Source organism: Nyctibius grandis, chromosome 7, assembly GCF_013368605.1.
Source record: "Nyctibius grandis isolate bNycGra1 chromosome 7, bNycGra1.pri, whole genome shotgun sequence".
Lineage (NCBI taxonomy): Eukaryota > Metazoa > Chordata > Aves > Nyctibiiformes > Nyctibiidae > Nyctibius > Nyctibius grandis.
In genome coordinates, this window is record NC_090664.1 from 30,020,899 (window position 1) to 30,035,655 (window position 14,757).

Genomic DNA, 14,757 nt, shown 5'->3' on the forward strand with positions numbered 1-14,757 from the left:
AGTAAAAGTTAATTGAGATGAAATTGCAGTCCATTCATTGTAGGCTGCTAAATTAACTTCTGCCTGAGTAAAAAATAATAATAAGTAGAAATAAAATAAGAAAAGATTCAAGCAAAATTGATAGTTAAGTTTATATTTAACAGATTAATACGAATTTATATGAACAAAATTAAAATAGCCGCTGACAGCATTTCAGGAAAAAAAAGGAATGAAGCTAAATTGAATGCAGAATCAGGACCAGCAATTGTGGGACATAAGCAATGTTTGAGTGCAGAACTCTCTGCCTATTACAGAATTTGAAACTCTAAATGGTCTCCAGACTTTTTTGGGATGATGATCTGTCTCCTTTGACCCTTCCACAATGCAAGTGCTGGAGTGATTTGATGTAGCCATCAAAACCAGTGCAGATGAACAAAATGAAGGGGAAGATAACCATTAAACACGACAACACAGAATCACAGATGTGAAACCAGATCTATGGTAACAACTGGTAGGTAGTTGGGGATATTTGTTTTAATGGAGAACTATTACAAAGAATATAAGTAAGTTCTCCTCAGAAAGAGTTCCAATAGTCCATATGGATAGATTTTTAAATCTAGAGGCTTTCATGACTTGAAAATATTCAAGAAGAAGAAACAAATAGAGAAACACTGTAAGATTCCTGATAAGAACAACTCAGTAAATCAGAGCAACAGAAGCTGAATACTGATGATGACAGATTTAGAAGGAGGAAAACACAAATTTTTGAAAGAGGAAAAAGAAAAGGATCAGTTACAACATGACAGCAATAAATTCTTTATCTTCTGCACGCTTGAGCCAACCTACAAGATGGTGAAAGAGCTTGATTAAAGCTACAAATTTAGCCAGTTCACAGGTGAGTACACTTCAGATTAATTTTTGAATAACAAAAACACTTTGAAAACCCTAAACTGCTTAATTTTCATCAAGAGTCAGATTCTAAGACAGAACATCTACATTTGCCATGTGACTAGAAATACACAGACTTTGGCGGTAACACTGAAAGGAAGGAACCAGAAAAAAACAACTGCAATAAGTTATTCTCTTCCCACAACTCCAATCACAAAGTTAGAAGCCTCAACTTTGAGCTTTCTTGGTTTTGTAAGGCCATAACTTCTCTTTGCTCACAATATGAGAGGAAAACAAGAAACTACATTTTTCAATGCTCTCGAATAAGAATTGGTACCTACGTAAATAAAACTTCAGCGATTTAGTCCCAATGATGAGACTAGGAATATAAACTCTTCCAGGAAAAGTAAGAATTCTGAACACTTTTTATCATGGCTTCTCTTAACATTTCATTTGATCTAAGCACCTCAAAGAAATTTTTACCTTTCAAAGATGATAAGAATCACTTTATACAGAAGCATCACTTACCCACAATAACAAATCCATCTGCTTCTCTCTCTGGCACTGTAACCTTCTTCGAATCTTGACTTTTTCGGAAGAAGCTGAACATAGCCTCTTTTTGTTTCTTCTTAAGTTGTTATCTAAAATGAAGACAAAACACATTAAATAAATAATAATAATAAGTTAACAGAATTTACCATAAGAAGTTCACACCATACCAAAGGCCACATATGTGATATTACAGCTTAATCTTTATTAAGATTTGAAATATCAGGCATTTGTATGTCAAAACGGATTACGTTGTTGATGTAGCAATTGACTTCAACAGGCAAAAAGAGAGTAAAGTATAAAAGGCTTTTCTATAAAGTTATGGAGTGGAACCATTAAAAAAAAAACCAACTTCAACCTTTCTAAAGGAAAGTGAAAGAAGGAAACTCCCTTCAGCATTTACCCAGCATATTTCCATATTTTTCTGCTACTTTGTATTGTTGTTACACAAACTTTCCCACCAGAGTTAGTTCTAAAGCATCTGAACTTCGAAGCCCAAAACATGATCCTATAGAAAATACAGCTTCATAATGCAGGAATACTTGAATGAAGCAAATTGCACTAGAGATTTTCAGTCTTAAGTGTTTGTGCATCAATTAAAAAGACCAACCCACCCACCCCTACAATATTAGCATAGTATCTATTTTCATTTTTCCAGTTTGCAATCTTAGAGACAGCTTAACACTTGGATATATTTGATTAACAGTTACCCCTGATTCCCTTAAAAGAAACTGCAACAAAATCATATGTTGCAAATTTTTCATAACAATAATTCATTAAAAGAATCCTCCAAAGCAGCTAAGAACTCTTGAGTTCACAACAGCTAGAACAAAACAAGGAAACCAGTGGGATAAAAACATCAACTGCAAAAGATTATGCTCAGTATCGCTTCTCTCTCAAGACTGGAAAATTACATAGAAGCAATTCGGAATAGCTTAAAAAGAACAAACTCATATTAAAAACCCCACGAGCATTAGCCAAAGGATAGGCAGCTTTTACAAAATTAAGTCCTATGAACCACCCTATAAACATGGATAGATCATAAAACATTCTTCTAAGCAAATTCTCTAATTATTCTGAACTTTAAGATGTAGACTCAAGGAAGTTTCTCTTCTTCCAAGAAAAGTGATAAGAAAAGCATCACTCCTGTGAAGGACAACCAACAGAACTATACCAAGCATGTATTCACAAGTTCAGCTTATTGAGAGGACTACCAATGTACCACAACCTACTTTCTATTTTCTACCTAACTGGCACCACTGAATGCAGTAACTGAGAGTCTCCCCAGCCTCCTCCCGCAACAGCAGCTCTGTCCGTAGCGCTGGGACAATGAGAAAAGGGAACAGGCACTGCAGCAGCAGTCACCCCTCAAAGGTGCACTCGCCTCCAGCCCCCGAGGGCTGAACTCGGACCACTGGACCAACCTATGGAGCAGCCTGTGGTCTGGCTGAAACACGCTGTGTGCCAAACGCAGAGAGGAAGGTTTAAAGAAAGGTACGTGAAGCTCTTCACTACTAAAATACCAATATAAAAATGGGAAAAGTGGAATAATGTGATTTCAAGTTTGCAGTAGAGTCTGAGGAGCAGAATCCTGATTCACTTTGCAGACACCAGCATTTAAAGGAGAAGGGACTGACAAACTGATAGCAAGATCTAATATACTTCTCCAACAGAGGAAAGGAGTTCAGTCTAAAGAAAAGAGCTGTACAGTGTCAAGTTTCGATAACATTATTTCACAGTAAATTTAACAAAGAAGAATTTTTAGAAAGTGGGAAAGAGAGAAGAGTGCTACCATATAGTGTTTGGATTTAAAAAAAAAAAAAGAAAGAAAGAAAGATAAAAATCCTGGATTAATTATTTGCTGGAATTCCTCACTTCCCACACAAATATTCATGGTACCATAAGCAAGACTTTTTTTGGCCTAGCCAGTGACCTGTAGCAATTAACTGCACAATCAGCACTGACTATTCACTAGTCATAAACTGCCTCACACTCTGCTGTTACAAGCAATAGCAAACGCTTCCATACTCCAGATCACAGAAAGTCCCATATGAAGTGTAAGCACTGGCTTTCAGAAAAAGTATATAAATAGAACATGGCAAAAGCAGCAACAATTCAAACTGTGGCCTGATACCTGAGACTTAAAAGACTGAATACCCTGCAGGCTGGCCAGCTACTGCCTGCTTATGCTGATGCCACGCAATTTCTAGTAACCAAATAAACTACACCAGAATACACAAGAACAGAACAAGCCATCCAGTCCTAGGTATGCGGTAATTAAAAAAAAAAAAGTTAGTTATCTGCACTTTATTCCTTTTTGCTTGTTTTCCTACTTTACCATGTGAAATACTGATATTTCCAGTTCCATGGAGACTACACAGTAGAAACGCCTAATTACCTCATTTACTCCTTACCTTCCCCCACACCCAGGCTCAACACATGGCGCCAGCAGCATATTCCTTTTTCAGCCCTCGGGGAATAAGTCTTCTCCTGCTACCAATTAGGGTTGTCAGTCCCATAGCTCAAGTGGTAAAAACCTGTGCTGTAATGCTCAAGAGTCAGGTTTCTGCTCCAATGATGTATGAAGGAGAGGCAGTTGTGGAACAGTTTAAAATGCAATTTTACCTTCATCCTAAGTGTGCAACAAGAAGAAAAATCAACTTGATTTGTAAAATCTTACATATAGCTTTGGTAAAGGCTGATATTCCAGTGAGCTGCTTCAGGTGCCAGAGCTGTAGCTGCTCCAATCACATTTTTTTCTCTTTGATATCTGCGTTATTGTAGAGTTTTCAGCTCTATCACATAGTGTTCCCCTTCCCTGCTTTCTTGCACAAAGAAAAGCATCTTAATCAGTATATACATGGCACAAAAGAGTTGTACAGGAAACCATGCAGTTGTCAGTCTTTTAAATCCTGCATATTTAACATACCTAAACTTCACTGCTTAAAGGACAACAGACATTTCAATTCAGAGTAAATTAACAATCAGTACAATTTGATCTAGCCAAATTAATGTTACAAGCACTTTCACATACTAGATTTTTTCCTTTCATTGACAGAAGGCAGCCTGAGTATCCCATTTTTTTCGAAACCCCATGAAATTAATCTTATTTACATACATGAGGCTTGATCTTTACTTCGTAGTTTTCAGTTTCTGAAGCAGCTTTAACTTAATTCCACTGCCAGCAGCGTTTCTCAAACAGAAAACAAAACACAAAAATCCCACACATCCTTTTGCTTGAAGCAGAAAAACAAACAAAGCAAACACCAGTACCCGCTAAGCTCAGGCCTCAAGTTCTTGTGCTGTTAAAACCACCGGTCCAGCACTAAGAAAATAGCATATGTTGTATTTTGTGATCGTGAATGTTGGGGAGGCGGTAAGGAATCCACATATTAAAAAGACTAACGTGCTTAGTGAGGCTGTTTCCTTCTCTGGGTGTTCACCATTTAGAACCTGTGCTTGTAGATCTCAGGTCTGTGTAACTGATGTGGTGGAAGGATCTCGCCAACTACTACTTGCAGTATTTCAGTACCTTTGCTGAACACAATATTAAGTTTAAACTAAATAACAAAGAAGGACTAACAAAACAGAAAGGGGGCACAGAAACAAAAAGTAAGGCTGTATACAGCATGGCATAGGTAAAGGAAAAGCCATAGACAGGCAACGCTGGGACATTTGTGATATTGGCTCTCTTAAGAATTTTATCAACTGTGGTACTTCAAAAGTAAACATAAATCTCTCCAGCAACAGGAAATGCAACCACTAAATTTCTTGAATTACATGTTAAAAACAGAACAAAGCCCCTGTCCAACAAAGAAACACAGAGTTTAATGGAAACACTCGTACTCTTGAAGATAAGAACACAGTTTAAGCACTTGCAGAATCAGGCTGGAGTTTTACTACTTGTAGATAAGATGAGGTTTCATTTAACGAAACCTGAGAACAACCAGTTTCAGCACAAGTTTCATTTCAGAGTAAAAATTAAATTTGAAGTCTGTGGACCTGGATGCATGGTCACACAGACTAGAGAGAAAAGCACTTAGTTGTGTTTGTTTTTTTTAAAGCTGTCAGCACAAAATCACAGAAAATACACCCGCCATTCAGAGGTAGTACCACGTCCCTGCAGTAATTTCTTCTATATAGCACAGCACTTTTCCCTTCCAGATGGGATTAATTTTATTTCTATAGAAGACCTGAAATTGAATTCACTGCCTAAAGATAAAAATCTCCCTTGGTAGGAATATGCAATTCCCTTCTCCTCATGTTTCCCTCTCACCACAAAGTGAACACAATTTTTTCTTTCTCCAATCTCAATCGCTGATAGTTAAGAATAATGTTTTTGGCACCGCTTCAGTCATTAGCAAGTAATAAACTGCGAACTATAGCAATTCTGTGAGGCTGCAAAAAATATTTTGTCTTTCTGCGAGGCTCTGAGAACATCCGTGGGATTGGACAAAAATGAGTTATGGAGCTGCACAAAGGGGTTAATTTATTCCTCCTGCATTTTGTCAGTCTCCTTTGACAAGAAGCATGGATGACCTTTGAGCCAAACCAATACGTTACATCCAATAAAATTTTTCTGTACAATGAAGATCCTAGCATATTTAGCATTACTTTTCAGCTTTTTCCTGCATGTTCACAAGCGACAGGAGGAGAAAGGTAGTTTAATATTAAAAACACCAAAGAGGAAGACTAAGATAAAGAGAGGCTGCCCAGGAATACAGCAGAGCAGAATTGCAGTGGCACTGCTGGTAATTACCTAAATGATGAAATGAGGTCAGAACAAGATACAAAACTGACCTTAAAGGAAGAACCAGAATAATTTCACATCTAGTAGTTTAAGCTATATAATCTACGGAAGGAGAAAACAGAGAGTATCAGAGCAATTCTCTCTTCCATATTAGCATCTGCTGCGTTTTGCCAATGAAGTAGCAATCAGAAAAAGCAGGATGTTTACAGCCCTGTACAGCCCTGCTTATGACATGAAAACCACTATTTTAAGTCAAGAACATGCATGGCAAAAAGATTTCTCTCTGACACCAAGGGAACAGTTTAAAAGCTTTTGGCCTAGTGTAAGTTACTATTTGGAGAAGAAGAAAAAAAAAATATATGACAGATCATTTCTTTTATCTGGTATTAACATTAGTCTTATTCCTTTAGTTTGTGCTTCTTGAAAGCAGAAGAAAGGAAAATAAGTATCAAGAGTAACACAAATACAAAAAATAAGGATATACATAAAACACTAACAAAGACTTTTTTGCTTACATAAAATGTGAATATTTATTTTTAAAGTTTTCATAAACTTTAAGGGAAGGAGAAACACCAAGAACTATGCAACCCAAATTACCATAGTATAAAAAACAGTCAAAGGTGCTGAATCATAAAAAAGCAACGACAATCAAGTCAGACAATAAAAGCACAGGTGACAAAGATGAAGCCAACAGTGAAATAACAGTACTCAAACCGATGTCAGCATTCAAAACCCTGAAGAAGACAGAAAATGCTAAAATAGAAAGCTAGGTATTTATTAGATACAATATTCAATAGGTTGAACCCTACTTTCCCTGCAAACAGTTCTTTTTGACTGCAAACCTTAAACAGCAGCTAAGCATGACACAGACATGTATTTGTAAGAACTTCTACAATGTGTTTGTCTAACAGCTGACCCTTCAAACGTGGCAGACAAATAGCCCCAGAAGAGCCACTTTGCAGCAGCCTTCTGCATCTTCCTCCAACCATTACATTTATGAAATCTCTTCTTTAAAATCTCTGAAGATAGGCTAAGGACATGAGGACATTCTCTTGAAAATAAACTACTGAAAAGGTGAATGGCATGGTGACACTGAGGAGATGACAACCAGCTATACCCCATCATATCCCCTTTCTGGCCACATGCTAGTTCTGCACAGCTTCTGGCGGTAGCTTGCTTCCTTGGCAAGCTGGTTCAGCTTGCGGAGACATCACAACACTAACCCAGCCAACTAACAAAAAACTATTTGTCCTGGTTAGCAAGCAGAACTAACCCGCAGCTGGTTAGAAGAGACAGCCAACACATAGGCAGTGTTGGCATCACCCTTTTAAGCCGGAGCAGAGTTAGATTTTCTCAAGTATTCCCTGAAACACCAGTCCTGGAAATGGAAAGGAAATCACAGAACCACAGAATGGCTGAGGTTGGAAGGGACCTCGGAAGGTCATCTTGTCCAACCCCCTGCTTAAGTAGGGCCCCCTAGAGATGGTTGCCCAGGACCATGTCCAGACAGCTTTTGAATATCTCCCAAGGATGGAGACTCCACAACCTCCCCAAGCAACCTGTGCCAGTGCTCAGTCACTCTCACAACAAAAAAAGTGTTTTCTGATGTTCAGAGGAAACATTCTGTGTTTCAGTTTGTGCCCATTGCCTCCTGTCCTGTCACTGGGCACCACTGAAAAGAGCCCAGCTCTGTCCTCTTTGCACCCTCCCTTCAGGTATTTATACATCTTAATAATATCCCCCCCGAGCCTTCTCTTTTCTGGACTAAACAGTCCCAGCTCTCTCAGCCTTTCCTCATATGTGAGGTGCTCCAGTCCCTTCATCATCTTTGTGGCCCTTCCTTGGACTCCCTCCAGTAAGTTCACATCTCTCTTGCAACCAGAACTTGGACCCAGCACTCCAGGTGCAGCCTCACCAATGCTCAGGGAAGGATTACCTGCCTCAACCTGTGCACAACACTATATCTAATGCATCGCAGGATACCATTAGCCACCTTTGCTGCAAGGGCAATTGGGATGAACCTCTCCACGCAAGAGATGGTGAGGGAGAACATATGGAAAAAGGCAAGATGCATGGTAAGAGTGCCACGTCCAGAAGCTAGCTCTGTCTCATGTCCATCAGTCAGTCTAACCCTGGGGATAGAGTGTAAGCTCTTTAATGGTGAAATTACATTAAATTAATAGAATAGAATAGAACAGAACAGAATAGTTCAGTAAACTATCACCTAGTCCAACTGCCTGACCACTTCAGGGCTGACCAAAAGTTAAAGCATGTTATTAAGGGCATTCTCCAAATGCCTCTTAAACACTGACAGGCTTGGGGCATTGACCACCTCTCTGGGAAGCCTGTTCCAGTGTTTGACCACCTGCTCTGTAAAGAAATGCTTCCTAATGTCCAGTCTAAACCCCCCTGGCACAGCTTTTAACCATTCCCATGTGTCCTGTCACTGGATACCAGGGAGAAGAGCTCAACACCTCCCTCTTCACTTCCCCACCTCGGGAAGCTGTGGAGAGCAATGACTTTCCCCCTCAGCCTCCTTCTCTCCCAACTAGACAAACCCAGAGTCCTCAGCCGCTCCTCACAGGACATTCCTTCCAGCCCTTTCACCAGCTTTGATGCCCTCCTCTGGATGTATTCAAGGACCTTAAGATCCTTTTTAAATTGCAGTGCACAGACTGCACAGAGTACTCAAGGTGAGGCTGCACCAACGTTAAATACAGAGGGATAATCACCTCTTTTGACCAGCTGGTTGTACTGTGTTTGATGCACCCCAGGATGCGGTTTGCCCTCTTGGCTGCCAGGGCACACTGCTGACTCATACTGAGCCTGCTGTCAGCCAGCACCCCCAGATCCCTTTCTGCAAGGGCTGCTCTCCAGCCACTCCTCTCCCAGTTTATACTGGGGCCTGTGGAAAGATGGGGCAATTTAAGAGAAAATGATTAAACGACGTGATAGGGCTGGAAGGGGCTGGGCTGGCCAGGCCGCGGCGGGGAGGGCGGCGGAGGGGCTCGCCCCGGGGAAGCCGGAGGGGCGAGCCCCGGGGAAGCCGGGGAAGCCCGGCTTCCCCGGGGCTCGCCCCTCCGCCGCCCTCCCCGCCGCGGCAGCAGGGACACCCGCCCCGCTGTCACCCACCGGCCCGCCCGCCCGATGCCGCCACCGCCACTCACCAACCTCCGCCTCCGCTTCCGGGTCGCGTCCGGCAAAGGGGAAGTCCCGCCCCGACGCTCCCTCCCTCCCAATCCCCTCGTTGCCAAGGTAACGGCGCCCCTCCCCTCCGCGAAGGGCGGGAAATCGCGCCGCCATGGGGGACGTTCATGAGGTGCCGCGGCCGCGCATCGCTACCGGTCACTTGGCGCAGCACATCGGGCAGCCCGTCTGTTTCGTGGGACGCGTCGAGAAGGTCCGTGATCTCCTGGCGGTCGGTTACTGCCCCTTTGGGCTGAGCCGTGGGGCCTCACCAGGGTGGGGGGCGTAGCTGGCCTGTCGCCTTGCGTAGGGCCTTGCCCCGGGGTGCGCTCCGGGCTGAGGCCCTGTGTGGAGGGGGACGTCCTGTGTGTGCGGGGGGGACACACGCCCTGTGTGGGGACGCTTTCGGCTTGCCTGGTGCAGCTCGTTGCAGCCTGGCCTGAGGGAGGTCGGTGGCTCCAGGGAGGCCGGGGGCAGGGCGGGACAGGCGGCCTTGACGATCGGATCTTTCGGAGAAAAGCCCGCTGCGCAGTTCTGGTTGAGGCGGCTGAAGCTGTGACGCTTGCAGCTGCCTGTTGAGCACGCAGGTCTAATGTCTTTTGCAGATTCATCCTACTGGTAAGCTTTTCGTGCTTTCGGATGGAGAAGGAAAACATACGACTGTGGAGCTGAGCGAACCCGTAAGTTAAGGAATACTTTGGAAGTACTTTATGTTGCCTCTTGTGGGTACCGGAGGTTTAGTCCCTACTGAAACCTGCGCATGCTTTGCACTTAGTTTTTAGTCCGGGAAAAAAAATATATCTCTGATTTTTTCCTGAGGTTTTGTCCCTTCTGAAACCTGTGCACACCTTGCACGTATTGAGTTTTTGGTAAGAAAAAAAAATCCCTGGTTTCTCCGTTTTCCACTTATGTTTTATTGCCTTTGCTTCTTGCATCTTCCAGCTAACTTGCAGTCTTCATATTAATGAACTGCCTTAGTCCTCATATTAATGAACTGCTTTGATCTTCATCAGCTTTCAGCTGATGTTAAGAGAGAGAATTCATTCCTGGTCAGACATAGCCCTGTTTGGCTACTTTGTCTTAAGTCTGTTTGTTGTTTACAGTGTAAAATATTCCACTACATGTATTAGCTCTATTTCCTTTCACTATTTCCTCCCTTACTTTATTGCCTTTATATGCCTAACAGAGTATTTTGTGAAGATAATAAAAAACCCAGAATATGATATTCTCAAGAGTCTTTTGAGTTGGCATTTCTCAGTACTCTTAGAAAACTTGTCATAGTATTCCAATTAACTTCATAGTTAGCTTGAAGCGTTCTTTCTTAAAAAAAATAAAACTAGCAATTAATGCAATGAGTGTAAGAGATGCTAATAACTACTGCACAGAAATATTGCTTCCTTTGTTATCACATACCACTAAGGGAATAACACCCTGGCATTCTTTTCTGTCTCTATGTATTTTTTTTTTCCTCTAGGAGATGTTGTAATTAAAGGATTATTTTCATTGTGATGGCAAATGCTCCGGCTTAACTGAGCATGTGTTTAGTCTTTCCATCTCTTTCTCTCAATGAGTTGTTGAACATTGAGAAATCTGGCCATTTCCATGTGAAATAATTGCACGTGATACTCTTTGACTTTCAAGACAGGAGTTTTACCTTGTTGCTGAAAAGTGCAGTTTGATCTCGCAAAGAGTTTTGTCTTATAAATGTGAAGCTTGCTGACTTCATCTTCAAACTGCAAGAAAATGTCTTCGCTACAAGTTTTGCCTGTACCTCTTCCTTGAGCTCATGAAAAGGTTTCCTGCCTTGGGTTGTTAAATCTTCAGATGTCAGCATCTGACCAACGATTCCACAACTTTCCATAACTGAGTAAATGGTCAGATTTCATAAATGCATAGCTGCGATGTTAGGCAGTTCGCAGTCTGTATCGGTATGTAACAGAGGAGAAAGTGGTGTGTGCAGAAAAACCTGCCAGGTTCATCTCTCTGGTTTGCCTGACGTAAGTGGAGGAACTTCCAGATTTGGTCAGAATGCTTTCTGACTTTTTCCCTCCTTTGTGTGTGTCTGTGTAGTTCCTTCTTTCAACAGAGAAACCCAGAATTCTGGGGAGGGAATCTATTGCTGTGTTCCAGGAAACTTACTAGAAAGTTAAAACGAAGAGTTAGATATTGGAAGAACGTTACTGAAATAGTACTGCACTCTTAAAATTAGTATCTTAAAAAAGAAAACTTGTTCAAGCTATATGATTTTGGTATAAGATAAGATTTGTAGCCTTTTTTTTTTCCCTTGATCAACTAAAGGCTTGTTATTGTCAATGTCTTTATATTCTGAACAATTATTGACAGATTACTTAAGAAATAATTTCAGTTTATACCTCCTGAATCTGGAATACTGGAACAGCTCTTTGGCTTGGCTGATATTTCCTTAGCTCTTATCGAGTTCTATAATTTACACAGGTTTGAATGCAATGCATTAAAATCTGTATTCTTCTGCTCACTGTGTCCTAGATTAGTCTCTGTTCAGTGATTAAATTACAGTTTTATATACTTATAAACTGGTATCTTCCCTCTGATGCTTCTTCATATATTTTTTTGTGTTGTTACAGAATTGGCTGTTACAAAACCTGTAAATCTTAAGTGGCTCAAGGCTTTTGTGGGGTTTTTTGGGGAGAGGGATGGGGGTGTTCAGTAGTACTGTATTGTTTGACATGGAACAGAATCTGTTGCCGTGAACAAACGGTCAGTTGTGGAGAGTTCCTAGCTTAAATGCTGTGCAATAGAGACAGCAGCTAATTTAGTGATACTAATTTCATATTTGATATGTTTTCTAGCTAGATGAAGAGATCTCAGGAATTCTTGAAGTAGTGGGAAGAGTAACAAATCAGGCAACCATCATGTGCATGTCATACGTCCAGTTCAGAGAAGATAAAAGTCCATTTGGTAAGTAAGAATATACATTATGACAAATTCATTTTGTATTCTGAACTCCTCTTCAATAAATAAGAAGGGAGAGCCTGATTGATTATCTTTTCTTATGGACAAGATCTTTCTTCAAGCTGACAGATATGGAGTAGAATGTAGAAGAGGAGAGTGTCATGGGAAAAATTCTGTACGAAATACAGTTTTCTGTGAAACTGTAGGGACTGACTTGAAGCTGGAGCCAGTCTAGATCATGGTCTGATAGTTCTCCCACTCCCAGCTGCATGGTTCTTGCCTTGCACTGAACCTTGTGTGATCACGCACCTAGCAGGCCTAAAAATAACCCTGCAGAAAGCAAGCAAGGACAGTGTAGCTGCCTTGGGAAAAATAGGAAGGATGAGGGGGACTGGGAATGCTCAGCTATACTGCTTTAAAATAAGCAGTGCTTTAATGCTGTCATTTGCTTGTGGGGAATTTAACTCATGCATCATAACAATTTTCTTTGCCCTCTTTCAGATCTGGAACTCTACAATGAAGCACTAAAAATTATTCATGAATTCCCTGAATACTTCCCATTCGGTTCTGTGAGGAACAATTGATTTTTCATAGCATATATTTAGAGTTTCAGAGGGGGCAACAGTACTGTAGCTTTCTTGCTTGACAGCATGATAACAGTTGCATTTATTTCCAACAAATATACTGAAAAGATGCTGTTACATGTGCCGTGTATGGCCAGTAATGAAGGTTTTCTTTGAAAATTAATTTATACAGCAAGAAGGAGAACACTTCTGTGGGTATCTCACTGTCTGTATATATTTAACCCTGTTGCATCCATGAGGACGGTTCTCTTGTGGGACTGGACTTTGTAGAAACTGAAGTTTTGTAGGCATCTTTTTGTTGGTGGTGGTAGAGGTTCTAGGATACTTTACAGGAAATTCGTATTGAAGACATTTGGTGGGGTTTTAATGTAAAGATTTTTTTTAATTGCTTTGATATAAATTTATTGAACATGGGGAGGGTATTTTGCATCTTGAAAGTGATCTCTTCTCCAATAAAAAAGATGTGACTACATTTAACCATTTGTGTCAACTCTTACATGTTAGAGTGCTGTTTTCAGTGATACGTGGTAGCTCGTGTTCTGTTTTACCTGACACATTTAATTTTAACATAGTGGAGTACAAGGTACTTGCCTTTTGCACTGATGTTAAACACTCAGAAGATGTTTAGGCTTGGGGATTTCAAGCATTATTGAGTTCCCATCACAACCTTCATTCTTGGTGGGAGTCTAAGCAGAAGTACCAGGATTCAGCTGGCATGTCACGATGACTTTAACCATATAAACTTCCATGCAATTCCCGGTTTTGCTACTATCCAGGCTACTTACAGCACGTAGCAGAATTCTTACATCTGTTAAGGTAACACACTCAAAAATCTAACTTTGGAAATATTCTCTGTGAATTAAATGAAATATTTCAAAGTATTTTAAATAAATGCTGTTTATAGCCATGTTCATTAACCTTCCATACAAGCAGATTTCAGGTTTAATAGCTAAATTTATTGCCTTATTAAGATTGCTAGCTTTTATGCTTATTTATAGGCATCTCCATTTTAAGTCAAGGAATTTCTTTGTTTTAAAGACTTATTTATCAAAGTTATTACAAACTGGGTAGATGATGAAGTTAAGAGGTGGTCTGTTTTTTCCCCTGTATTGAGAAGACAGTCAGTGACACAGTTATTGTCACTGGGAAGGAGGAGGGCTTCTGAAGTGTGAGTCAGTCTCAAATAGCAAATGAGGTCAATGCGGCATAGCGTGCTTTGTCCTGTAGCGCTCACTGCTATATTTTAGTGCTTCAGATAAAATGGCGTTGTTAATAACGGCACACTTGTTTTGCTAGCATTTAAGTCTTTTGTACTATTGCACTTTAGAAAATGGGTATTTTGTGCATGTGTATATAATGTAAAATGTTACGTGCAAATAGTTCTTGCTTACCAAGACTATCCAGGCCTGATACAACAGTCTGCCACTAGATGGCTGTAGCACTTTACCCCCGTGCAGAGACCAGCCTTGGCTGTGTGGTCTTGTGTGGCGATACTTGATCACATCTGAGCGGTAACTGCAACTGTTTCCCTTTGTCAGTCAAGAGTCTTCTTGTTCATCCGGCCCCGCAGCAATGATATGTGGTGAGGCAAGCAGTATACAACTAGAAGTTTCCACTCTGTGCTTTTCATTCATCTGCTCCTTAGGACTGTTATCGAGGTTCGTGGATAAATGGCCTGCCCTGGCTATATGGATATACTAATAGGACAGCAATGCAGGGAACTGTAAAATATTCTTGATATTAAAGGAAAAGTAATGCACTTACCAGGATAGCAATGTGGGAAACTGCCAGCCATTCCGGATACCCAAGGGAAAGGAATAACCTTGGGGCCTGCTAACCCTCAGGTAGGACTGTGCTAACAAGATAAAGGTGTAAGAATCTGCCAGACCT

The 14,757-nt window shown here is 40.9% G+C and overlaps 2 protein-coding genes across 4 annotated transcripts in view; one reads left to right on the forward strand and one right to left on the reverse strand.

The window, feature by feature from the left end:
• Positions 1-9,367, reverse strand: part of UMAD1 (UBAP1-MVB12-associated (UMA) domain containing 1) — an 83,193-nt gene extending 73,826 nt beyond the window's left edge. The window contains exons 1-3 of one of the 3 annotated variants that reach the window (XM_068405335.1): positions 8,899-9,029; positions 3,831-4,048; positions 1,396-1,508 (exon numbers count right to left, since the gene is read on the reverse strand). In XM_068405335.1, the coding sequence (XP_068261436.1) occupies positions 1,396-1,477 (82 nt within the window). In that variant the 5' untranslated portion in view covers positions 1,478-1,508; positions 3,831-4,048; positions 8,899-9,029. Of the gene's footprint in view, positions 1-1,395; positions 1,509-3,830; positions 4,049-8,898; positions 9,030-9,333 lie in introns of those variants that run through there. The other 2 variants (XM_068405336.1, XM_068405334.1) reach the window with 2 other exon arrangements.
• Positions 9,368-9,458: 91 nt separating this feature from the next.
• Positions 9,459-13,344, forward strand: RPA3 (replication protein A3). The gene is made up of 4 exons (XM_068405406.1): positions 9,459-9,566; positions 9,958-10,032; positions 12,181-12,289; positions 12,785-13,344. The coding sequence occupies exons 1-4, from the start codon at positions 9,468-9,470 to the stop codon at positions 12,865-12,867; spliced, it is 366 nt and encodes a 121-aa protein (XP_068261507.1). The 5' UTR covers positions 9,459-9,467; the 3' UTR covers positions 12,868-13,344.
• Positions 13,345-14,757: the final 1,413 nt, after the last annotated feature.

Bases quoted from the DNA above. Each gene is read 5' to 3' on its own strand.
- RPA3 (XM_068405406.1), top strand. From the start codon at position 9,468: ATGGGGGACGTTCATGAGGTGCCGCGGCCGCGCATCGCTACCGGTCAC. The intron at 10,033-12,180 runs GTAAGTTAAGGA...TATGTTTTCTAG, and splicing joins CTGTGGAGCTGAGCGAACCC to CTAGATGAAGAGATCTCAGG. The intron at 12,290-12,784 runs GTAAGTAAGAAT...GCCCTCTTTCAG, and splicing joins AGAAGATAAAAGTCCATTTG to ATCTGGAACTCTACAATGAA.